The sequence below is a fragment of the Athene cunicularia genome, assembly GCF_003259725.1.
Source record: "Athene cunicularia isolate RWA chromosome 12 unlocalized genomic scaffold, athCun1 chr12_part1, whole genome shotgun sequence".
NCBI lineage: Eukaryota > Metazoa > Chordata > Aves > Strigiformes > Strigidae > Athene > Athene cunicularia.
This window is the reverse complement of record NW_020799116.1, coordinates 16,760,214-16,784,989: the sequence shown is the minus strand read 5'-3', so window position 1 is coordinate 16,784,989 and position 24,776 is coordinate 16,760,214. Positions and strand designations below refer to the sequence as shown.

At 51.0% G+C, this 24,776-nt stretch overlaps 2 protein-coding genes across 5 annotated transcripts in view; one reads left to right on the top strand and one right to left on the bottom strand.

The window, feature by feature from the left end:
• Window positions 1-1,276, bottom strand: part of WDR82 (WD repeat domain 82) — an 18,430-nt gene extending 17,154 nt beyond the window's left edge. Inside the window, exons 1-2 of the mRNA XM_026857591.1 lie at window positions 1,268-1,276; window positions 112-253 (exon numbers count right to left, since the gene is read on the bottom strand). Coding sequence (XP_026713392.1) covers window positions 112-253; window positions 1,268-1,276 — 151 coding nt within the window. The remainder of the gene's footprint in view (window positions 1-111; window positions 254-1,267) is intronic.
• Window positions 844-13,733, top strand: GLYCTK (glycerate kinase). Of its 4 annotated transcripts, none has more exons than XM_026857161.1 (7): window positions 844-1,131; window positions 4,403-4,609; window positions 6,196-6,308; window positions 9,191-9,586; window positions 9,953-10,104; window positions 11,992-12,167; window positions 12,804-13,733. In XM_026857161.1, exons 4-7 carry the CDS (start codon window positions 9,300-9,302, stop codon window positions 13,707-13,709), a joined length of 1,521 nt encoding a protein of 506 aa, XP_026712962.1. In that variant the 5' UTR covers window positions 844-1,131; window positions 4,403-4,609; window positions 6,196-6,308; window positions 9,191-9,299; the 3' UTR covers window positions 13,710-13,733. The 4 variants fall into 4 exon arrangements, with proteins under 4 accessions (XP_026712962.1, XP_026712960.1, XP_026712961.1 ...); XM_026857159.1 differs by lacking the exon at window positions 844-1,131 and adding an exon at window positions 3,198-3,625; XM_026857160.1 differs by lacking the exons at window positions 844-1,131; window positions 4,403-4,609 and adding an exon at window positions 3,198-3,625.
• The last annotated feature ends 11,043 nt before the right edge of the window (window positions 13,734-24,776 follow it).

Genomic DNA, 24,776 nt, shown 5'->3' with positions numbered 1-24,776 from the left:
GCCTTGCGTCGCTCGAGGGGCGTGAGGCGAAGCCGCGTTCCCGCTGCCGGCCCTGCGCTCCTCGCACGGGCCCCCGCGCCGGCTTTACGCTGCGCCCAATGTGCCCGATACGGAATTTAACGTGGTTTTCCGCGTTTCCCGCCGTAACTAGCGAGAAAGCGGCATCTGGGGGCGCGTGGCCTGTGGCGGCCTCTCGGTAGGTCCCGTAGCGGCGACTGTGCGTGTCCGCTGAGAGGTCGGGGTAGGTCCCCTCCTTTGAAACACGCGCTTTCTCATTCTCTTTTTCCCTATTATCATCTCAGTTATTACACATTGTTTATATCCCAGTGTTTTTAATTCTTTGAAAAACTGACCTCCGAAACACCACAGCTATAGCACTGCGCTCTTGCACCACATATGATGTCAGATAAAAATGAGCAGCACACGCTTCACCTTTGAGAATGATGCCTTGGCTTTTGAGGCTGGCACTTCAGTGCAGGCAGCTTGGAACTGATTTTTTTTTCTATCGCGAATCTTGATGTCAGGGTCTGTGTTCATGTTTTTGTACATCGCTTCTTAACCTTAAAAAATTATTCCTGAAGTGTAACAGTAGCTGTAAGAATCTGCATACACACACCCCCCGAAGGTTTACAGCACCGTGCTATTTTAATTTTAGAGAAGCACCAGATCTTTTGTCATTTCGGTCCCACAGAATTCAGAATCAAAAGAAAAAAAAATCATAGATGCCTTCATAAATGTTAATTGCATTTCAGAATAGAGTTTGATTTTGCTTTTAGAGTAATATTGCCCTCCTGTGGTCAAACAACAGTAAGTCAGGGAACTGTTGTCAAAGGTCTGCCTGCATGTCACTCAAACATGCTTAGTTATTTTATGTGCATGCACGGTTTAGTGAAACAAAAGTATTTTCTCATATTACTTGCTCTTACTGTTTGCTTACTTCAGTTCACCGTTACAGGTTTAGACATCTAACCCAATCCACCCTTTCATGCTATGGTGGGATTGGCTTATCAGAACGATTCACTGATTTTTCCGTTGAAATGGAGACATGATTTTTACACTGGAGTGTAGGGAGACTCAACAAAAGACACCTCCATTACTTCGAGGCTCTCAGGGTCTCTAACCCCACTGCAGGTCAGTTCAAAACCTACAACTGATTTTTTGTGTGATGAGAGATTTTACAGAAGGGCAAAGCAGCATGCCTCTTGCACACTGTAAATTGCATGATCAAAGCCTGGATTATCTCATGTGGGCCCTGAAGGTGACTCACCAATACCATCATAAGACAATTTACTTCAAAACACCTACAATACTTAGCTAAGTTTTAGAGTTGTGTAACACCGTGGGTTGTTGATTTGATATTTTGTCACTCCCTTTTTATTCTTTCTTCTGCCTTTCTTCCTCATCATTGGAACTTAGTTTGTCAGTTTATACCAAGCTGGAATTTATCTGGCAGGATAATTGGATCTCCCAGCAAAATGTCACATTAAGTAGGAATTATGGATAATGTTCCTGCAAAACTAGTTAATGGAAAAAATGTTTAATTGCTGCCTGAGTAATATTGATCATATGCAGACATTCTACTTATGCATTTCTATGTTAGATACCACCCTAACCTGCAACCCTATTAGATACAACCCCAGCAATACAGACTGACCTGTACTTGCTCAGATGGGTGGACATGAATTTTGGAGAGATGCTTTTGGGAACAACACTGCCCAGGTGAATATACTTCTGTTGGACTCTCCTGGAGTGATGATTCTCTGTGGGTAACAGTTATGATTGGAGGCTTATTTGGAGAACTTTTATCCTACAACTTGAGATCTCTTTATGGGCTCTTAAAACTAAGCATGATGCTCTATCCCTGCTGTTACAACATGGAATCACAGAAGTGTGGGGAGAAGGGACCTCTGGAGCTGCCAGGTCTATCCTCCTGCTCAGTGCAGGACTGTCACCAGCACAAGATCAGCTTGGCCATGGCTTTGTCTAGTCAAATCCTGAAAACCATCTAGCATGAAGACCACAGCTTCTCTGAGTGGCCTGATCCAGTGCTGTGTGACCCTCTCTATAAAGAACTTTTTGCTGATGTCCAACGTGAACATCCTGACTTGCAAATTGTGGCCAATGCTCCATCTACTTTCTGCCATTACCAAGAAGGGTTCTTCTCCACTGTCTTTATATCCACCCTTCAAGTAGTTGTAGCTGCTATTAGGTTTCTCTTTAGCTGGTTGACCACTTGGTTCCTAGCCCACCCTGATGCATGGGGATCCTGCTCCAGCAGAAAAACTTCACATGCTTCCTTGCTGAGCACCATGAGGTTTCTGTTGGTCCTGACATTGAGTATCATGGTTCTTCTGGAAGGTGGCTCCTCCAGCACTTCCCCCAAAGTAGGCACTCTGTGCTACCCCCCAGGTCACTAACGAATCTGTAGGGTGACATGAACCCCAGTAGAGCTCCTGTTGAATACCAGCTATCAACTGGACCCCGAACCACTGATTCCTACCCTCTGAACCCAGTGGTCAAGCTGTTTTTCAGCGAGTCTAGCAGCGTGTTTGCCCAGCCCATACACCTTCAGCTTGAATGGTGTCAAAAAACTCACTTAAGGCAGAATACATATGCCTCTTTCTGCTTTCCCCATAGCCTCTTGTCTCAGCCTAGAGGGCAGGCATAATTGTCATCCTCTGACTGATTAATAATCTTGGCTCTTTCTCCTCTTATGTTATTTCCAACTGAGGAGCTCATAAATTTTTGCTATTAATCCCAAAGAGCATGACCTTGTATTTTGTAGTACTGAATTTTGACCCCTTTTTATTATTCCAGTCCTCAAGGCTGGCAACATTTTACTTTCTCAAGAATACTATGATCCTTCCCTGTATTTTAAATGACTCTCAACTTTGATTGCAAGTTGACTCAGAATGGGGAGTTTGAGAAATTACAGCATGAAGGGAAGTAAACTTGGCATGGATTTGGCTTCAGGGTAGTAGTGTTCTGCATTGAGCTACAGAAGGATTTTTTAGTGAAAAGATTTTCTTTCCTGAAATCCCCAGTGCATGGGAAAATCATTTCCAAAAGGTGTATAGGGAGTGAAGAGAGTGTGACCTAGAAAAACTAGTAAGATGCATATGTCAAATCCAGTTAATTTTTTTACTAATGATACTGATCTATATATATAAAATGCTGAACAGAACACTTATCGTCCCTGTGTTTGGCCTTAGGCTACATTCCCCATCAAAGGCAAAGAGACCCTGTTGACACTTTCCTGGTGAGTAAATCAGTCATGAGAGCAACATATTTCTTTCCCGAGAAACATACAGAAAGCTGAGCACTGGAAATTAGGACTCCAGGGTTTCCCAGAGTTCAGCATATTCTTGAAACAAAGGTATTCAGACTCCATCCTACTTTCTCCCTTGCCTGCCTGTGCAGCTCTCCAGTCTCATCGTACTGCTTCTGTCCACCATTATCCTCTTTCCCAGTTACGGATGCAGAAGCACCACAGTGAGCAGGGGCAAAAGGACCTTTCACCCTGTCCCTGTGCACCCACTTGTGTACTGGACCCTCTATAGCTGACCAGTGATGAGTTGGTCCATCCTAGCTGCAGACATTTTCTCTTTTACAAAATGTGAATGAGGTAATGCAGTAATTTTATGCAAATCCATGTGCAGATTAAAAAATTAATCAAATTCTGAAATTTTCATTTAAAGAGATTAGTCTTGAAAAATCCCCCATCTAATCCTCCCAGAATAGTCACTTGGAACAAACCTTCACCGCTTTGTTTTCCTCCTGGGTTCAGTGCATCTCCTGGAAAATTTTCTCGTAATGCTTTTGGGACCATCTGGAGCAGCAAGTTTGAGTTTGAGCAGAGCTCGCCAGGCGAATTAAAGTTGATATATCAAATGATAGAAAAGATGTGTCAGTAAGTGGGAACATGGGAGTTTAAGGCAGTAAAATCTCTGCGCTGTTGTACTTCGTAGGTAAACTCCCAGGGTGATGCATGAAAAATGGAAGCGGTAAGCCTTGGTGAGTCTAGCGGTAATTTACATACCAAGAGGCCAGAAGAAAGTCATGTAGCAAGAAAAACGAGTAGCAAGAGACACTGCTAAAACTTGCTGTGGCTGGTAGTTTATTGCTGTAACAAAGATGTAATCTGTCTTTTAGAGCTTGAGCTCAAAATTATCCTTGAACAATTGGGGTTTGATCCGGTGCCATCTCCAATTTTTTCCAAGCCCCTCAGGGATTTTGGAGTGGACCCTGTACACAGGGTGGGCAAGCCACCAGTCACTGCCACACTGGGAGAAATCCAGAGAAGTCCTGATGACATTACAAATAAACTGACTTAGGCCCCTGAAGATCTCAGTTAAATTAGCCTTCCCAGAGCATTAATATACAGTATTCTCCAATTTTGCAGCACCTGAAACGCTCAGGATGTGTGATTGGGTTGGCCTGCAACAAGCCCAATTGCCCCAACTTCAAAAAATCCACAAGCCCATGATGCAAACCCTTGAAGAAGCCTCCAACCGCAGCACCTGGAATAGCTCAGCTCTGCCCAGCAATGGCAGACTGGCCCCTAGAAGGGAATATTTTTCTGGCTTTCAAGTACCTACCATGGAGCGAGGTGCTGTCTCTTTTTTCTCGCAGCACGGGCATAGCCAGCTCATTTGTTCACTGTTTTCCTCCCCAGTGTGACTCCAAGTTTATGGCTCAGACTATGCCCCCCCATGTCCATGCTTTTGGTCTCATGCCACCATTCCATTTACCTGGCAGCTTGCCACATTTCTGCCCCTAGTGCTGGATTGTTTCTGTCTCCCTCTGACTTTGGCTCCTTGCCTGCAGAATTGCCTTAATTAAAAAGTTAATGAAAGATAATGCAAACGAGCACTTTGCCTGTATTTTATCACAGTCCAGCTCCTCTCCCTCCCTCTTTCCCAGAGAAGGTGAAAATGAGGAGCTGGGGTTTTGCTGCTTTTTGTTGTGAGAGTTAACAGTGGAAATTTCTGCAGGCTTAGGAGGAGCCCTATGAAGAAAGAGCTTATAATGGTAATTCACGCAAACAAGTATGTAGATGATGAACATTATTCATCAATGAAAGCTGAGGAAGTTTTCATTTAAAGGGGATTAATCTAAACCCCTTACAGTCCTCCTGCTCTCTTTGGAACAGGCAATTCTTAGCATCATTTTCCTCCTAAGCTTAGTGCAAACTTCTAGAAAATTTTTTGAAAGACTATCTACACCACAACTCGAAATTATCCCAAGCAGGGACAAAGGGAAGGCATAAAACCCAAGCCCCACTAGTGCCTATTGCATGTCACCTTATATCCATATAGAAGAGGGCTCATTCATCCCTGTGTCATTTCCCTGAGAAACTGGAGAACAAAGATTAGTGTGTGAAGTAATGTGATCTGAGTCGCATCATCAGCCCCTTCTCCCAGCTCAGATTCCTCCCAGCCGGTAGTGGGAAAAGGAAAACGGAGGGATGTGAGGATGTAATTTCCCCATGTGCGATACACAGCAGCTAACTGGCAATTGCATCATTTCTAGACCCACCATCCGTGGAAGTAGTCTGTGAGCTGCCATTTGGATGGTTGCCTATGCCTTGGTGTGGGGTGATGTTCAGTTCTCTTGATCTTGTTTTTAAAGCCTGGGTGAAAGGAGTAGGAGTTTTATTGTTTTATTTTTTGTTAATATCTACAGTGGATTTACAGCTGTTCCCTGATGACATTTAGTATCCAGTGCCTGAGACTGTATAAATAAATTACATAAAAATGGATTTGTGGCATCATTAGCAACACGCCCATTCCAAGGGGAGCCTCCAGTGAGCCTGCGTGTCTAATCAAAGCTGACAAGGAGCAGAGTTACACACCGAGACCTCCAAAGCTAATGGGTCTGTGCCAAATTTGCGCTCTGTTGCATTGGTATAAGGTTAGATAACCTCTGACTGCAAGTACACCGGACTTTGCGTTTACACCTGTGCACTGAGATCAGTGTCAGGCGGCATGCCCTAAAATCCTTAGAAACAAGGGAAGGATACGGGCTGACTTCAACAGAGTCTGGATCAAGCCTCGATGGTTAAAATATAATCCAAGTTCAGAGTGCAGAAAACAGATTACATGCCTGCTATTGTAGTGAAATGCTTTCTAGAGCAAGCATTAGCGGTATGTACACAAGTGCCAGATGAATTAAGCTGGCATTTATTTTTTTCAGCTCCAGTAGAAGAGGATTGCTTTTAAACAACTCGCGCCTGCTGTGTCGTGTCTGGAGTTGGAGCCTGAACGGAACTGCTGGGAGGGCATGTGTGACAGGAGCCGCAGTTGCAGGTCTGGTTGTGCTTAATTCCCCTGGTCTTCAGGGTCAGCCCTGCACAGAAACATCAAGGCAGAGACAGAGCCTGTTAAAAGCTTTGGGTCTTTATTTTCTTAACCCCCCCTGGCTCCATTTAAGCCTTTTTCTTTAACCACTTCTGTAAACCCTGTATCGAAGCTCAGACAAGGCGACCTGGGGCGTGATGCACCTCTGTTTTGTAACACCTTCCTCTGATTGCACTGTGCTGCCAGGTGAATCGGAGACCTGCTGGGAGCAGAGATGCTAATCTCAGTTCCTGAGAGGTGTACGGCTGACTTCACTGGTGTTAGCACGGTTGCTCTGGCCCTCATTGTAAAAGGGCTGAGGCTCAGTGGTTTAAACTGCGGGCAGCGTCCACTGCCATGAAGTTTAAAGAGTCTAGTAACAAACTGTTCAGGTCACCCTGTCTTTTATTCTTGTATCTCCTTGTGATTGGTAAGCCAGTCCTTCTGGCTCCTATCTAAAGGTATTATAGATAGATAGTTTATCTGCCTTGGGTTTTGCCTTTAAAATCTGTTTCTCTTGCACATTGAATGATTTAGCGTTAGACTTCATGATCTTAAAGGGTCTTTTCCAACTTAAATGATTCTTAGATTTTTTTCTCTGGCAAACCTATGATTCTCCATATAGTTTCACCTGCAAGTCCCTTGTCCAGTAGATTTCAGAGTGTGCCCAAATTTCGCTGCCTGAGTGGTGCTTGTGTAGAGGTTTTCACTGAGCCTTTGGGTCCTTACAGCAAAATAAGGCAGATTTAGACACAGAGGAGCTGCTGGAAAGCTTGTCTGGGTTAATGATTAACACCTTGCAATGCTATGGGAGTGTTAGGACAAAGAGACCTCTGGACTCATGAGCTCACCCAGAAGAAGCCGGCCACTGGCCTCACACTTGAAACACATCCATTTACTAGGGAGAGGAGTAACCCTCTCAGGTAATTTGAATGGGTGTGTGATCGAGTATGTTGCCTGGACTGCTTCAGCCTCCTGGCACCCTGCCTTAATTGCCTGCCATAATTGCCACGAGCGGGAGAGATGCAGATCATAAGGATCTTTAAATCTTTCGAGTTCCCAAGCAGTGAACTTGCTACCAGTTAGAAGAAGGAAGAAGAAATGCTGGGAGGGAATAGATGCATGTGTGCTGGCTGGGGCTGCCTTTCCTCTGACAAGTGTCTGCCCTTAAGCAGTTGAAATCTTTCGGTCCACACACAAATCTGTTGCATATAATGCTAATACTCAGCAGACACTAGCTCAAATGGGCTTTCACAGACATGGCTGGCAACTTTGCCTGGATCTGAAGTCTTATTTGGTCTCTAAATGTGATTTTAATGGATAATGAGAGACCTGAAAAATAAAGGCAAATGAAGCCTTGTGTTAATTTGCTGTTTGGTGGGGAACCCTCATTACTGGTCTCTCTGTGGCCACCAGCAGCAAGGGATCAGGCAGCCAGCAAGCCTGTTGTTTCTTCTAAGTCTGTGCCTGATGCTGCAGGGACACGGGGCAATGAGCAGCCAGAGAATGAGATCAGCATTTGGCTAGCAGGAGGATGGGAGTTAATGTAGTGAAAAGCTGTTCTACCCAGACACCCTGCTCTCTCCAGGACAGAGAGCAGCTTACACAGTTTGGAAAGGCGTCAAACGCTGAACAAATAGAAATGATGGCTTGCCAGTGGCAAATCTATAGTGATGGAGAAGCTGGCTGGCAGGGCTTACTTTCCCTGCAGGAGGTGATGGGATTGAAGGGGAACCACAAGCTGACAGGTAGTTTGAATGTGACACTGTCCTCCCCTCCCTCCTGCCTAGGGAGAGGTTTGAAAATGCTGTTGATATGGCACCTTAATCTAGAGGAAACAGGAGCTTTATTGATCTGGACAAGGGGATTGAGTGCACCCTCAGTAAGTTTGCAGAGGACACCAAGTTGGGCAGGAGTGTTGATCTGCTCGAGGGTAGGGAGGCTCTGCAGAGAGACCTGGACAGGCTGGAGCGATGGGCTGAGGCCAACTGGAGGAGTTTCAATAAGGCCAAATGCCAGGGGCTGCCCTTGGGCCACAACAACCCCCATCAGCGCTACAGGCTTGGGGAGGAGTGGCTGGAGAGCTGCCAGTCAGAGAGGGACCTGGGGGGGTTGATTGACAGCCAGCTGAACAGGAGCCAGCAGTGTGCCCAGGTGGCCAATAAGGCCAATGGCATCCTGGCTTGTATCGGGATTAGTGTGGCCAGCAGGGACAGGGAAGGGATCTTGCCCCTGTACTTGGCGCTGGTGGGGCTGCACCTTGATTCCTGTGTTCAGTTTTGGGCCCCTCACTACACAAAGGACATAGAGTTACTCGAACGTGTCCAGAGAAGGGCCACAAAGCTGGTGCAGGGTCTGGAACACATGTCCTATGAGGAGCGGCTGAGGTAACTGGGGTTGTTTAGTCTGGAGAAGAGGCTGAGGGGAGACCTCATCGCCCTCTACAGCTACCTGAGAGGAAGCTGCAGAGAGCTGGGGATGAGCCTCTTTAGCCTAGTAGAAAGTGACAGGACAAGAGGGAATGGCCTCAAGTTGTGCCAGGGAAAGTTCAGACTAGGTATTAGGAAGCATTTCTTTACAGAACACGTTGTTAGGTGTTGGAATGGGCTGCCCAGGGAGGGTGGAGTCCCCGTCCCTGGAGGTGTTCAAGAGTAGGGTCGATTTAGAGCTTAAGGATATGCTGTAGGTGGGAACTGTGCTAGGCGAACGGTTGGACTAGATGATCTTCAGGGTCCTTTCCAACCTAGATGATTCTGTGATTCTGAGCTCCATGGTTCATGTTTTGCCCTCCCTGCTCTCTCTGAGTCAGCCCTGTCTCTTCTGCTAGTGAAAATGTTCACTTTCCCTTGCAGGTTGGAGGGTGCTGGATGCCCCAGCTCTTGAGGCCTTGCCAGTGTCAGCAGAGCGTGCACAAGCCCACCCCACCAAGCAGATTGACTCAGCCCAGCCATCCTGCGCAGCATGTCCCTCCGTGAGCACGCACTGTCCCTCTTCCGCAGCGCAGTGGGCACTGTCCAGCCGGCCCCGATGCTGAAGAGGGCTGTGAAACTCCAGGGAGATGGATGCCCTCAGCTGCTGGTGAAGGGCCAGGCCTTTCCAGTGAAGAGGGACCTGTACCTGGTGGGTTTTGGCAAAGCTGTGCTGGGGATGGCCGCAGCAGCAGAAGAGATCCTGGGAGACCACCTCGTTCGGGGGGTCATCAGTGTGCCACTAGGCATCCAGGAGAGCCTGCAGCGAGCAGGAATGCAGTAAGGGGGACTGTGTCTGAAAAGTCTGGGGGGGTAGACTGCCAGATTTATCCTCTGTGGGATGTTGCTGTGAACTCCTTCAGTCCTTTCCAGCTGCCCTCGCTCCAGTGCCCACCCCATCCACCACACCACCCTGTTCTTCAACCTCCATCATGTCCCGGTGGCATCAGTGACAGAACCCTTCTCTTGCACTGGATGTGCTGCCTCCCCATCCCTGGGGAAGACACTCAGCAAAGGCCACCTCCCTGTCCTGGTCAGTTGCCATGCACCTCTGGTGTATCAGGCCCATTTTCCTGCTGAGTGACAGCCTGGCTGCCTGCATAGGTGCACATGTCAGTAGTGTGCTTGCCTCTCTTACCTCAACAGGGAGATGCTCCTGAAGCCACACAGCAAAATCCAGGTCATCGAAGGTGCCAAGAACAATCTTCCAGACCCAGAGGCCCTGAAGGGAGCAGTTGCCATCCAGGAGCTGGCTGAGGGCCTGAATGCAGATGACCTGCTCCTTGTGCTCATCTCAGGTAGCATGGGGATCCCAGGGAATGGGCTCTGCTGATGGCCCTCCAGTGGCCTGCCCCCACGTGCCAGTGCAGCAGAGGAGCACTGTGCTGTGCCAGCCCTTTCAGCACTGACACTTGCACCTCTCTGATTTTTCCTCTCCCTTCTCCTGCCAGCCTTTCTTTAGGGATGCAGCAGGGGAGGGCATGGGGTTGCCTGCTGCTGCAGTGGGCATGCTGCCTCCCAGCACCAGGGAGAGGCTGAGCTGCGCAGGCTGGGTTCTGCGGTTGTGCCACCACTGTGAGATGGCAGCCCTGGGCACAGCCTGCCAGCTGCTCTCACACCTTGGCAAGGAGACTCTTTCTTCCTGCTCCCTCCTTACATCTGGGGATGCAGACTTGGAGAAGTGAGCACTTGGTGGATTTGCACACTCTGAATTTGTGCAGGGATGTGAGTCTGTAAACTGAGAGTCAGGACTGACTCTTCCCAGGCCTTTGCTGTTTCCCAGCCAGTGGAAATGAGGCCCCCAGATTCCAACACAGTGAGCTGCATGTCTTTCAGGGTCAGCCCTGACACACAGAGGCTGCTGGTCCCCCAGACTGTCCCCCCAGGCTGTCCCCAGACCCAGGGCTGTAAGGGGGGTGGATATTGTGCATCAGAGGAATGCAGTGACATCGCCCCATCCTGAGCTTGGCTGAGTGAGAGGGTGTCACACGGTAGAAGCATGCAGGGACTTGGAGCAGCTCTGTAGAAACCCCTTGGTCTCCTATGCTCAGTGATTGTTCCTCTGTGGATGCTGGAGCCTGATCTGGTGCAGTGAAAATAGTGCCGTTAGGCGAACACCCAAGCGGCTGGCATCTAGCTGCACTTGCTGGGGATTCCCCTGGGTTTCCTCCTGTCCTTTGACTACAGAGATCTCCAAGAGACTCCTCAGCCCTTCAGGGAGCCTGTACAGGATCTCCCTGTGGCTGTGACTCCCTATGCATGTGCACGCCCACATAGCAGCCGGTCCCCAACTGCTCCTGCCTCTCAGCTAGATCCCTGGCTATTGATTGAAACACATGCATTTGCATTTGTTTTTCTTGCTCATCATGTTTTATTGATGCTGATTTGTCTCAAATCTCTGAGCAGGCTTTGCCTTTTGACAGTAGCTTTCAGCTGCGCTTCTGTGCATGTTCACGCTCTGCTCAGATCTTGCTCCTTTCTACTCTGTATTTTCCATCCATTCTACTTTTCCATTAGAACCTTTTTTCTTTGCCTTCTTTTCTGCATTTCCAATGCCTGCTTGTATCAGACAGTATTTCCATCGATGAGGCTATCACCCTGGACTGGTGTGCTTTGTCCTCCATGTTACTCTCTCCCCCTTTCCTTTCCTCCCAGGCCTAGATGACTGCAGTTCAGCAGTTTCCAATCTTGCTGCAGCCATAGCTGGTGTATTTACACACTGTCCTGATTAAATGGAGCCAGCAAAGCACGCATTGTCTCTGCCTGTTTAGCAATGACTGCTTTGTGAGTCATGGAGGCCGTGCTCCCTGCTCACCCATCCAGGTAGCCCTTGAAAATCAGTGTGACGACACGTTAGTAGCCTGATGTAGTGGGGATAGCAATTGCTGACCCTTCTCTGTCACCCCCATAACACTGCAAGCACGTGGTATCCTGGTTTGGTGAGGTTTATGCTGCCTGGGTGAAGTGTAGCTGACTGTGGACAGTGCAGGACAGCAGTGATTTAAATCCGTTGGTGAAGAAGACTGAATTCTCCAGAGATGTTAGCATAGTTCCCAATCACCTCTGCCTTCCCTCCACACACTGGTGAGAGAAGAGGAAAGGCTCAAGCATTGAACAGCCTTGCTTTCCTTCTGTCATCCTTTTCTTGCTATCCTGATGTCTTTGCCATCTCTTTTGCATCCAAGGGGGTGGATCAGCCCTACTGCCTGCTCCCATCCCTCCCATCCTCCTCGAAGAGAAGGAGAAGCTCACAAAGATGCTGGCTTCCCGAGGAGCTGCCATACAGGAGCTGAATGTTGTCCGGAAGACTCTGTCCTTGCTGAAGGGTGGAGGGCTGGCCCAGCTCGCCTATCCCGCACAGGTAACCGAAGGGAAGCTCCTGCTCACCCAGAGATCACCCATCTTCCCTCAAAATAAGAGTTTAGTTAACTGACCTAAGCATGCTTGCAGGGTTTTTCTCCTTACTGAGTGAATGATCTTTGCACACAGTTTTGGGACTCTGTGGCTCAGATTTCACCGAGGACCAAACTCTCAGTGAGACAGAGGTGGAAGAGAGGGAGTTCAGACTTGGCAAATGTCATCTGTCCCATCACACCACTCAGCAGACCCAGCCCTCACCTAGCAGGCATTTGCAACGTGCTGGTGCTCCACCACAATGCTTTTGAGGCTGGGTCTGACCCTTGGCTGCCCTGAGGGCTGTTCTCAGCATGTGCCACTGCTGAACCCACACTAGGTTCCCAGCCTGACAAGTGCAGCGGCACAGGTTACATCTTCCAGTGTGACGGTCCAGCATCAAAGGACATTGTAGATCTGTGGGTTTGAGAAGGGAAAGGTGACACTCACGGGACCATAAAACAATGGGCCAAGATCTACCCCTGTTTCCATCTGCTTTGATATGGGGGTGACACAAGTGTAACTCAGAGCAGCGCTGATGCCAGGGCTCTTGCGTGACCTGTCTCTGCCTCCCACAATAATCCGTGGGCATTTCTTCTCGTAGGTGGTGAGCCTCATCCTCTCTGATGTGATTGGTGACTCCCTGGACATCATAGCGAGTGGGCCCACTGCTGCCAGCTCCCACAGCGTGCAAGACTGCCTTCAGATACTCGCCAAATACAACCTCCTGCACAACCTGCCCAAGTCAGTGGAAACAGTCCTGTCCTGCTCTCCCACCAAGCCCATTGCTCCGGAAGACTACTCCCACGTTTGCAACATCATCATCGGTTCGAATATGCTGGCATTAGACGAGGCCAAACGCCAAGCCGAGGGCCTGGGCTACGCAACTCTGATTCTGAGCACAGCAATCTGTGGGGAAGTCAGCCACGTCGCCATGCTGTACTGCCAGCTGATCTGGCTGGTCTGCCTGAGCTTTGCTGGCCTCGGAGAAGGACCCCTGAGTGATAAGGTGAGGGGGAATCTCCTGCAGCTGGCAGCAGAGCTAGAGATCCCGGGTTTGAACCTTGCTGAGTTCCTGCAGGGCCTGCAAATATTAGGGCCTGGAAGACCAGTCTGCATCCTGGCTGGTGGAGAAACCACCGTTCAGCTTCAAGGAACCGGCAAGGGAGGGAGGAACCAGGAGCTGGCCCTGCGCGTGGCGCTGGGGCTGCACAGGGCACAAGCTACGGAAGGCAGCAGCCCCCCAGGGAGGTGTGAGATCATCTTCCTCAGCGGGGGAACGGACGGGCAGGATGGGCCAACAGAGGTGGCAGGGGCCTTCTGCAGCCCGGAGCTGGTGGATGAGGCGCTGCAGGAGGGCCTCGATGCAGAGGCCTTTCTCAGCAACAATGACTCTTACACGTTCTTCAGCAAGTTCCAAGGTGGGCATCACCTTCTGGTGACAGGCTTGACGGGTACCAATGTCATGGACATCCAGGCCATTTTAATTAGAGCCACAGAGAGATCATGAGAGCTCCCTCTGCAGATAATCCAGATGTATTTAATTAGGATTGGGGGTAAATGAAGGCATCAACACTGCGGACAAATGTAAAATACTTAAATTAGGGCTCACTGTTGAGGATGCTAATATCATTGACAGAAAGAATCCACAAATTAGACACATGAGTGGGTTTCCACAGCAAAAGCAAGCACTTGTAATTGTGATCAGAGGAAGGTAAGAAGTCATATTACAGACACAGAGGCCAGATTTAACACTTCTGCTGAGAGCCACCATTCTCATGACTGCCTCAACTATAGTTAAAAGCTGAGAGGAAATTGAGGAGCAGCCCAGCAGTGGGCTTTTACAGGTTCACAGAAGTACATTACAGTGACTGAAGGATGCCAAAGCAATAGCAAGGCCTGCCCAGCTGCAAGCACGGAGATGCTGGGGGAACATGGTACGAAGGGGACACTGCTCCATGCACCAGCACAGTGCCCTGCAACCCAGAGCCCCCCAGCCCAGCATGGTGTACACCCAGCAGCGTGCTAAGGAGCATGTTGGCTGAGAGAAGCATTTGATACTGGACGCATGACACAATAGAAGTGCACAGTGACACAGGGTGGTACACAAGGAAGGGGACGATTTGAGATGCAGTGGCAAGCACCCAAGTGGAATACAGCTCCTCCCGCCTCCTTCCCTCCACAGGGCCATCTTCCCTGCTGATGCCTGTCGGGAGAGCCTCAGTGCCAGCGGCGCGTATGTGATGAGCTTTCACAGTGTTGTTTTCCAACTGCCTAGAAAACAGCCGTGCATCCAGCCTGAGCCACTGACCTTTCTTCTGCGCTGAGGCAGAAGTTGCTGTCACTCTGATTAACTCTACTAATTCCAAAGAACAAAAGGCAAGGAAACCTTCACGCTTGGCTCTCCTGACCCATGCTGCTGAGCTGATCAAAGGGCAAAGCTGCTGGAGCTGTGCTTGACAGGGAGCCGCTTCCCCACATGTCTAAGGACGTAGTGGTTATTGTGGTTTCGTCACATATTGCAGTGCAGTATGTGGGAGAGCTGAGATGAGCTGGGTTTCCCAGGATGTGGAGCCCACGGTGGGGCTGGATTTCAGAAGGGCTCTGCCTGTAGCAACAGGCATGGTGATGGTTTTGGCTGGATTTTCAAAGGACTTCAGCTCAACAGCCAGTATGACCCAACACGTCCGACTCCTTTGGAATATCTGCCTATTTGTTACACAGCCTAAGTGGGAGCTGAGCTCCTTTGAAAATCCAGCCCTAATTTAATAGGACACACTTGACTCAGACTCTTTCCAGACAGACCGACCTACTCCGTGTGGCTGATCTCATCTCGTGACATAAATACACCGTCCTGCCAACACAGTGAGTCGTGGTGTCTCACTGAGCAGTCGTTCTGCGCCCTGCTCCAGGATGGATTGGAGGGTGAATTTTTGAGGAGGATGCGACACCTCCTGCTTTAGTTTTGAAGCCAATATCTAACAAGTAGGGATATCAGGAGGACCATCATGGTGCCTGGTATCAGTGCCAGGCTGGCAGCTGGACTGTCTGGGCCACAGCCCAGGCATAGTGTCAAGGCACAAGCCTGGGGATTTCAAAACCCTGGTTTTACCCTGGTGGTTTAAACTCATCCACACATCTCATTTGTCCTCTGAGGCTGAAGGCCTTCTGTAACATGTCTGAACTTGCTCATGCTGGTAAACAGCTTTGAGATCTGCTGAGGAAAACCTGCCAAGCGTTATAAAGCTCGCTGTGCCCCCGTAATGTCAAGTGACGGTTGTGCAGGAGAAGCTGCTTTGTGCCGTGCGCTTTTCTCCGGAGGTTGCTGGCATGTCACCTCCTCCATGCCCAACATGCCAGCACCGCAGGGGCACTAACACGCGCAGTGATACAGCCAAAAAGTATGGGCTGTGGCCAGGAGAAATGGCTAGAGCTGGCTCCAAACTGTTGTTAAAGCTTCCTGTCCAATTCTGCTCCAGTGAAATCCAGAGTGACTCCGGTTTCGGGCTGGGGTGCCTAGCAGAAGGGTCACTGGCATCTTCAGTAGCGGGTCAGCGTGCCAGCCTGGGCACACTGTCATAGGCCCACCATACCCCTGCGCTCTGCCCGCAGCCTGGCCACATTGCTGAGCACTGGGCTAGTCCTTGGAGCTGCTCCTTGCGCTGCATCAGTCAAGTTGAGAAGTCCTTGGGCTAGTGCTCGCTGGCTTCTCCTGGGAAATGCCTACTGCATGTACCCTGAGCAGTGTCCTTGCTTTCTAAATGGTGGCTTTTCACTAATGATTAAAATGAGTTTGTGCTGGAGAGGAGAGAAGGCTAATAAAACGTTTGTTGAAAGGATGGAGCTGTTTGAAGTGCACTTCGCATCTACGTTTGCTCGGCCTCCATGTATGGTTTTTGTGCTTGTCCCTTCTTTTCTAATGAGGAGATAACAGGACAGGGGGAGATTGACCAAGGATACCCAGGTTACAGAAACTTTTCTCATGCTTCTACCTGAATAAAGATAAGCTTCACTTCTGAGGGATAGCTTGGGTGGACATCGTCCATCTTCTGCCTAGGGAGGAAAGGAGCTTTGGAGCATGTGCACCCTTTACAAACAAGGCATCATTTAATTCCTTTGGACAATGCTCAGCACAGAATTGCCTGTTGCTGCTCCAGCCCAAAGCTAGCTCCCTCTGACCTGCCATCTCTTTGCTGGCAGCAAAAGACCCCACACATGAGACATAATGTATTTGGGCTGCACCAGTCAGGTTTTGCAAGGATTTGTGAGAGGACAGTTGCATCTAAAGACACAATAGCATCGCTTACCTGCCAAGCAACAATTTGCTTCTGGGCTGTTGGAGCCACCAGAAGCGATGACTTTCCCCTTGGGAAATTGAGTGAGTCACCACAGCTGAGCAGGGCTTTGCAGCTTGCCTGTGCTGTCCTGGACAGGTTATTAGCATCATGTCAGTGTACCCGGGCAATTGAAGAAACCCAGTGTGACTCACTAGTGATCCCAGTGTGCAGGCCATGCTGGGACCAGCTCTGTGCCATCCTGGGACCAAGGTGCTTGCGCCTAAGGAACAAGTCACAGAAAGAGTGAGGACAATAAGAGCTGCTTGATGCACCCAATCCCTTCCCTTTATTACCCGAAAAGCAAATCTGTTTCTACACCAGCTAGCCTAGAGGAAGGAGGGAGATGGGTGGAGATGTCCAACAGCTCCCTGGTCATGTCCCTGCACATGGGCATGGGACACAAGGACAACCACTGGGGAAAAGCACACCCAGCTGCTGAGCAGGGAGCGGGCAAGCAATCCTGAGTGCGTTTGGGGATGATTTGCTCTCCTAAGCAGGCTGCTCGTAGCCAAACAGTGCTAATGGCCAGGAGAAGTAACTGCGTTATTAACAGCACGAGCTTTTGGCAGTAAATTAAAAATCTTGGCTGCCGCTCTTGGCTCTGCTCTTGCCTCTTAGGAGACATTAATATCACAGCTCCCCAGCATTCCCATTATCACTTCATTAAGGATCCAATAATGATAAATGTGGATGGTTTTATTTTGCACGGAGCCTGATTAATGGCTAATATTTCACTAGGTGTTAATGGGGCCCTTCCTTTATGGAGGGATTGGAAGGGGGCTGCCTTTCATCTCCTCCACAAGCTGGGTAATTTTCACTATTTTCGCTAATGTGACAGATTTAACGCAAACCTTGAAAGAGTGGCTGAGGCCTCTTGAGAAACTTTGAAGAGCGTCATGCTTGGGGCAGCCCTTGCTGCTGTGGCCATTCCCCAGCTCCTTTCTCCTCCTCTTCTTCTCCTTCATCCTCCTCCCCAGTCTTGCTGGCAGCACCTCCTTCTAGTGCCTGTACCCAGATGCTGCTAGAGGCTGTCACCCACCTCCTGGGACAGTACGGGGGCAAAATCAAAGCAGGGGTCTCCCCAGGGATGAGCTGCTGGGGCGCTCTGCAGCACATGGGGTGCAGAATCAAGGGGTGTAGTGCAAGGAGTGGGGTTGTGCTGTCCTCGCCCCAAAGCAGCTTGGCACCCCTCACCTGCCCCTCAAGGGGGCTGGGGAGCCCGGGATGCAGGACAGAGCCTGGTGTGAGCCCAGCAGCCCTCCTTCCAGCACCCCAGGGGATAGCTTTGGTGGCTCCTCTGAAGCCGGCTCCCATGGCACAGAGGCTGTTCTCCGCCGTAGGACCCCGGCGTATTGCACGGCTTCAATCCCTATATGAAGTGGGATGTATAATCACATAGGAATAAAAAGCCATACAAGACGGCAGGCTGTGAGTTGCTCCGTGCTGGTGGGCAACAGGCCAGTCCCTCCACAGCGGCTGCCGCAGCCCCCGCTGGGATGGGGCTGAGCCCACAGGAGCCCTCCCCAGCTGCTGCGTGGGGTCTGTGGGGAGACAGAGGAGCCCTGCATCAAACAGAGAAGAGAGATGATGTTTCAGCCAGGAGAAAGCATGGGAGGCCCCCGAGCCCCTGGAGAGGGAGCCCTGTGGGGTATCGGCACTTGCTCCCAGCATTCCCAGCTAGCATGGACCTCCCACTCTAGGCCCCCTCTTGGAGCCAAGACAAGACTTGTCCTGTGATACACCCAGCCCTCCCCTCTGCTCATCCCCATCCCGCTGCATCACCCTTCAGGGGCTCCTCTGCCTGGGGACCCTCTGCTTGCACCACCGTTGTCCTCAGGGCTTTATCAGTCCCACCAAGGCAATGAGTATCACCACAACTCTCCCGAACAATCACAAACACCTGGTGGGGAAAGAAAAATGAGCCAGCCCCCTCCCCACAGCGGTGGGAGCATCCTCCACCATCTGACTGGGAAGGAGAGCCCAGCGAGCAGAGCAAGCGGTTGGAGGGAGCTGTCAGCGCCCGGCTGTCAGAGCACAAATCCCCTGGCAGCCCATTAGGAGCAGCTCCCGGCTGCCTGCAGGAGCTCTTGACAGGGGGCCAAGCACCAGCGAGAATGAGTGTGGGTCCTCTGCTAAGCTGGATGTGGGCGGAATGAAACCGGGGAGCTATTGCCCAGGTGAACGCTTACTGAGCGGTACCAGCACAGCTGCCACAGGCAGCCCCTTGGGCTGGGGTAGGGGGTTACTAGGGCAGGCTCCGGTGGGAGCCCACCCAAGCGATGCTGGTGATACAGCCAAGTGTCAGCCAGCAGAAAGGCGGTTTTGTGCTGCCTCTTCTCCTCCCACCTCACATCCCAGCAGTGATCTTGGTATCCACAGGATGGGACACCCAGAGTAGAGCCCACAGCAGGATGGGACAGGTGGTGGGTGCAGGCTTGTGCAATGCAGTCCAGACACACACCGAGAAAGGAAGAGCTTCTTTTAGCTAAAAAAGAGCAAAGAAGCAATGCACGGCCATGCTCTGCTGAGGGCACAAAAAAACCCTTTTCACGGGCCCAAGAGACTACAGCTGATCACCAGCCTCCGGCTGATCGCCACCACATTATCTTGGGCTGCTCCAAAGAGCCTTCACCCTGGGCTCCCCTTAACCCACGAGGAGGAACTTCAAGCTTCAGGCTGCCTTTCCAAGGCATATGACAGCACTGGGAGGCACCAATACCCTTCAAAACACTCCCACCTTCCTCCATCCCCAGGGTCAGGGTTTCTTCTGAGGCCAGATCAGCTCAGCAGGTTGGACTCTGCACATCATCCTTCATAGAATGTGCCTGCCCAGCCAAACCCCATATGGTGAATGTGCAAGGGTCCTCTTGCATCCCCTCCCTGGGCAGCACAGCTCTGGGGAAGAGGATAACATCCCTTGCAACTGCCCCACGATGAGCAATTTGAAGTAACGGGCCTTTTTGGTGCAAAACCTGGAGAGTTTTGCTTTCTACATCAGTATTTCATGAGTTCTCACCCACCTGCTTCAAGAGCTGCGAACTGGTGCGCATCAAACCATGTCACTGCCGCATTTTGGGAGGATGGAGGGGTCAGCTCTGATGTGGGTAGCCCCAGCTCTCCCCTGGCCAGGCTGTGTCACAGCAATTGATCAGGCACTGTGACTCCTTAAAAAGCAGAAATCCCACAGCTCATGCAAAACATGCACAGGAGACAAGCAGTGAGGGCCAGCAGCACAGCACAAAGGAGAAGCAGACAAGCAACTGCACCACCAGAGCAAACCAGGCACGGTGGTGGTGCCGCCAGGTCTTCAATTGCTTCTTAACCACCTTCGAACCAAATCGGCAATTAAGGGATCTTCATTTGATGAATTATACGTAAAGATGCGTTTGTGAATCACTGTATCCAGGCTGGGTAAGAACACTGCCGGTGCTGTATTTGGGAGTAATTACTCTCCACGAGCATGTGAATCATTAGGTATAATTGCCCTAATAAATAAAAGGAAGATAACTCCGGTCTCTAGCCTAATCTAGCACAAGCGATTTTCAGGTGAAAGAAAACCAGGAGCACAAGGCTGAGGGAAAGCAGAAAGAGGAGAGCTTCAAATTCTGGACCCATTGCTAATCCCTCCCACAGTAATCAAAGCCAGCCAGCAGTGATAGATTGTCTCCCACAGGTCACCAAGAGAGTTTGGTGGCAGTGAATTTGCCATAGAGGGCTCAGGTTTGGCTTGCAAGGGGGTTGGTTGTTCCTTCCTAGGGCAGCAACACGCAGGAGCACAGCTCCTCCTGGCTAAGTTTCCCTGCTGCAAAAATGCAATTTGGGTTAAAAAAAAAAAAAGGACTTATTTTGGGGGCAACAAGGGGGCAATGGTTACTTGAGTCTAAACAAAACCATTTCACTTTTCCCCTGAGAAATGCTGGAATTAAAATAAAAACCCCAAACCTACCCCACTCGAAGTTGACATTTTGAAACGAAGCAGCAATTTTCTTCTCCACTTAAAATGTCATCACAGACTTTTGCTTTAAAAAAAAAGCAGCCTTCCCTGAGTGACATTTTAAGGGGAAATGCTGACTTAAAAGCAGAAGGAAACCCCCCAACCCATGCAATGAAATGTTTTGAGCTGCAGTTGAGACTTCTTGCAGGGAAATCGATATTTTTGCAGAAAAAAAAAAAAATTGCAAGTAACTACAGATCTTTTGCTGATTGATTTTTCTGCGGGACAAACCCACCCTCAAGGAAACAAGACTTTGTCTGCTCTTTGCCGGACCTGGATGGAAAATGATGGAGCAGCATTCCTGCCCTGTCCCACAGGAAACAACATCTACAATTCCGGGCAAATTTTCTCAAAAGCCCTACAAACCAAAGCAAGAAATTGGGAGTAGAGGCTGGTTTTGTCCTAGAGGGGTGGCAGACAAGCGGTGCTGCCTCTACACTGTCCCAACGAGATGCCAGCACAGCAGCTGCCCCTGCCCAGCCCAGCCCCACAGCGGGGAAGATGCCAAAGCTGGGGGATGCCGGCAGCGGGGCAGGGAGCCGTGGTGAGTGATAGTGGAATTTATTCCACCTCCTCTGGGGGTCCCGGCAGCCTCCACAGGGACAAACAAGATTTAGTCTGCAACCCGTGGGAATCCCCACTCACTCCCCAGGGAGAAAGAAGATTGTGGCTCATCCCTTCTCTGCTTGCAAGAGGGGCTGGGCTCTGCCTAGAGATGCTCCACGCCGTGCCACCACTGCCTGCGGCTCTTCTGCTGGCTGGGGTTTGACCAGGAGCAATCTGTGCTTGGGCTCTCCCCAGGCTGCAGTTATTGCTGCCTGGGTTTTGGTTTTTTAATAACCCGTAATATGAGAAGCCTGCCTGGGGGAGCAGAGGGATTATTGGCAAATATCAGTTCCCATTTGCCAGGCTTCAAGGGGCTTTAGCCATGTGGATTAGCTGGGAGCAGAGAGGGACACAAACCACCAGGCTGGGAGAGACCAGGGCTGAATCCTTTTAACACAGGGCTGCAGCAAAATCCCACAGACAAGTATCCTCCAGCCTTCGAAGGAGAGGGTTGGATGGGAAGGGCTGCGGAATCCTAATTAGCTCTTCGATATTAATGAACTGGCACTGAAGCAAACAAGGCAGCAACAGTGGCTGGCACAGCTCCTGCTGCCACGTCCCAGTCCCGGCACTGGGCTACCCACACAAGGGGGCTTGGTGGCACAGCCCCTGGGGTGGGGGACAGCCAGAGACATGGGGACCCAAGGGAACAGTGGGGACACCCACATCACTGTTGGAGAGGAAGGAGCTGCTTAGGCACAGTGGCACAGGGAGGATGCACAGCGTCTGAGACACAAGGGCACATGGTAGGACATGCCTTGGCCCCTGTCCCCATTCTGCAGCTGATGCTGGGAGATGCCACCACTCGCACAAGGACACCCACCTTGCCAGGGGCTTTCTGCAAGACCAAGGCTGAGTCACTTTGTCCTCAGATGAAGCCAGCAGCCCAGGGATGGGGCACCCAGTCACAAGCTATACTGATGGGTACCTGCTGGCTTGGAAATCTAAACGCCAGCAGCTGGAGACACAAGGCATGCAAATAAATCCTTACACTGGTCATCTGTGCCTCGGTCCTGTTTAAGGGCTCCAAAAGCCTGTGGGGCACGCAGCAGGTAAGCCAAGAGGAAGCCACAAGGTGCAGAGCCAGGGCCCCATGCCAAGTTATTAAATGCTGCTGGACAGGGAGGGGAAGGAGCCTCCCTCTTGCCCAGGGAGTGTTGGTGACTGACAGCTCCTTTCTGGTCTCCAGGGCTAACACCTGCTAGGGCAGGGGTGAAGGGGCTCCCACACATCACCCCAGCACTCTGGGTACAAACCTGGGAGCCATCCACTAGCAGCTGCTGGATGCATCTCACACACACATACACACACCCCCCAGCCCCATCACTAGCAAAGAGCACTCAGAGTATAAAAGTCATGGCCCAGCACAGGCTACAGAGATAAGCCCTGCAGAAAGCCACCCACAAGCTCAGCACAATGCCAAAAACAAGCAACACTGACAATTCTGTGTCAAGGCATCAGCTGGGGCACAGCCCTTGAACCCTGCTCACTTGCCTTTACCAGCAACAAGCCCAGCGTAAAAGGACATGTGAGCCTTATCCCAGTGCCCAGCTACCTGACCTCTACTTGCCAGCACAGCCCCACTGAGCCTGCAAACTACATCCCAACCCTCCTCAGCTGCTTTAACCTCTTATAAACTCTCCTGGAAAGGCAGGAATCACTGTGTGCTGTGCTGAGCCACCAGAAGTTGATTAAGCCCTAATTAATTGCATTAAGGTCAGCCAATGTACTCTGTTAAGGAAGAAAGCCAATAATTAAACTCCACGTGGGGTGTGCTTCTGCCATTAGCTCCCCAGGCTGCAGCAGCAGAGTCAGGCTCGGCAGGGTCACAACCATCGCCACTCACAAGCACATGGCAGTGGCAATTGGGGAAATAATTAAGTGCCAGGCATAAAACCATCAGCGCTTTAGTTGACAAAACCTACCCAGCATGGTTATCAGCAGTGGGGCTGCCCAGGAAGGCTTAAGGTGGAGGGGGACAACAGGGGGACGCTGGCTGCATGGAGAGCATCCTCTGTGTGGAGCCCCCGGGAGGATACAGCCATGTCCAGGGAGGATGCAGCCATTTCCCCAGCAGCGCTGGGGTGCATGGTGAGCAGCAGGGGCTGGCGCAGGTCCCTGCCCGGGAGGGAAACCCTGCGGGTGCCAACAATGAGGTTTTGTGTAGCCCAGACGAGAGCACCTGCCCTGGTGCTGGGAGCCGGCCAGGGGCACCATATGGAGGGGACTTGCCCCTCGCCGCGGCGGTGCCGTCTCGGCACAGGGCCAGCTTAGCTGGGGATGCAGCCCCTGACAGGGAGAGTAGCCCAGGTGCTGAGCTGTGCAGGATGGGGCCATGCAAGCTCTGCCTCTGCCCATCGCCAGTCCAGCCTGGAAATACAACTGCCAGGTACAGAGGTGATGGGTACAAAATGGGTACGAGCATCAGGTTGTTCCTACCACCCCAACACGGGTGCTACGTGCCCTGAGAAGGCAAGGGGTGCCACAGGGGAGCCCCAGCACTGAGCCAAAACCTCACCTGGCCTTGGGGCTTTGCAGTGGAGCAGGGAGTGACAGGGTAGCATAAGGCATTCCCGGGGTGAGAGATGGGGTCCTGTGCCTTCTGGGGAGGGGAAGGAGTGCTTGGGGCTTCAATTCCTCCCCAGCAGCAAGCTCATTTAAGGCTTTTCTTTGCTCCCAACTGAAAAAATAAAGGCCAAGGTAATCTGCCTGCCTGTCCCTCTTTGTCTCCGGGATAATAGCAGCCAGCGCAGTGTGGAGCCCCCCAGGGCTTTGCAGATTACAGCTTTCAGAGATGTCTACAGTGCCTGGACAAAAATGAGAGGTGGTGGAGCACAGCGGGATGGCAGGGACGTCACAAGGTCACCGTGCCTAACTGCCACCATCCAGCCACCATCTGGGCAGGCGATGGGGTGGTGGTGATGGGACGATGGGATGGTGGCCAGGTGATGGGATGGCAGCAGAGCGCTCCTCTGGGCTTCCCAGCTCCAAAGGCTGACCCTTCGCTGAGGGCAGAGTTATGAATATTTCACAGAGGCTTTTCGCTTTATAATTTACACTTCGCTGATTCTGAAAATTACACATCTGATCCGGGGTGGGAGGGGGTGTGAGGCCAAATAGACAAAACCATGTAACCCGCTGCAGTAACTACGACAGTGCGAGCTGCCGTTCCCGTACTCGTGATGACTTCTTTGCAAACCACCTACAGACCTGAAATGACTGGTGGGAGACACGCGGGAATTGCTCTGTACGGGGCTGAGCTGCAGCTGGCTTTTCAATAACTCAAAGGGTCAAGACACAGGAAAAAAATCCCCAAACCAATTCCCCCATTTCCCATTAGTTTCATCTGGCAGGAGGCGTCCCAGCCCAGGCAAAAAATATCTGCTGAGGAATGTCTCATGTCTAAAAGCAAAAAAAAAAAAGGGACGTGGGAGGAAACCCTATGCCTGGCCTTCTTTCCCCATGGCCGAGTTCAAACGGCTTCGAGACAGCAGGCAGGGGCAGGCAGGGGCTCGCAGCACCTCGTGCTGCCGCTCAGCAGCGCGGGTCAGGCAGAGGGGCAGATTGGAGGAAGACGCCATCCCTTGTGCATCCCCCTCCCCAGCTCCCCGTCCCCGCTGCGGCTGCCCACACCAGCCCC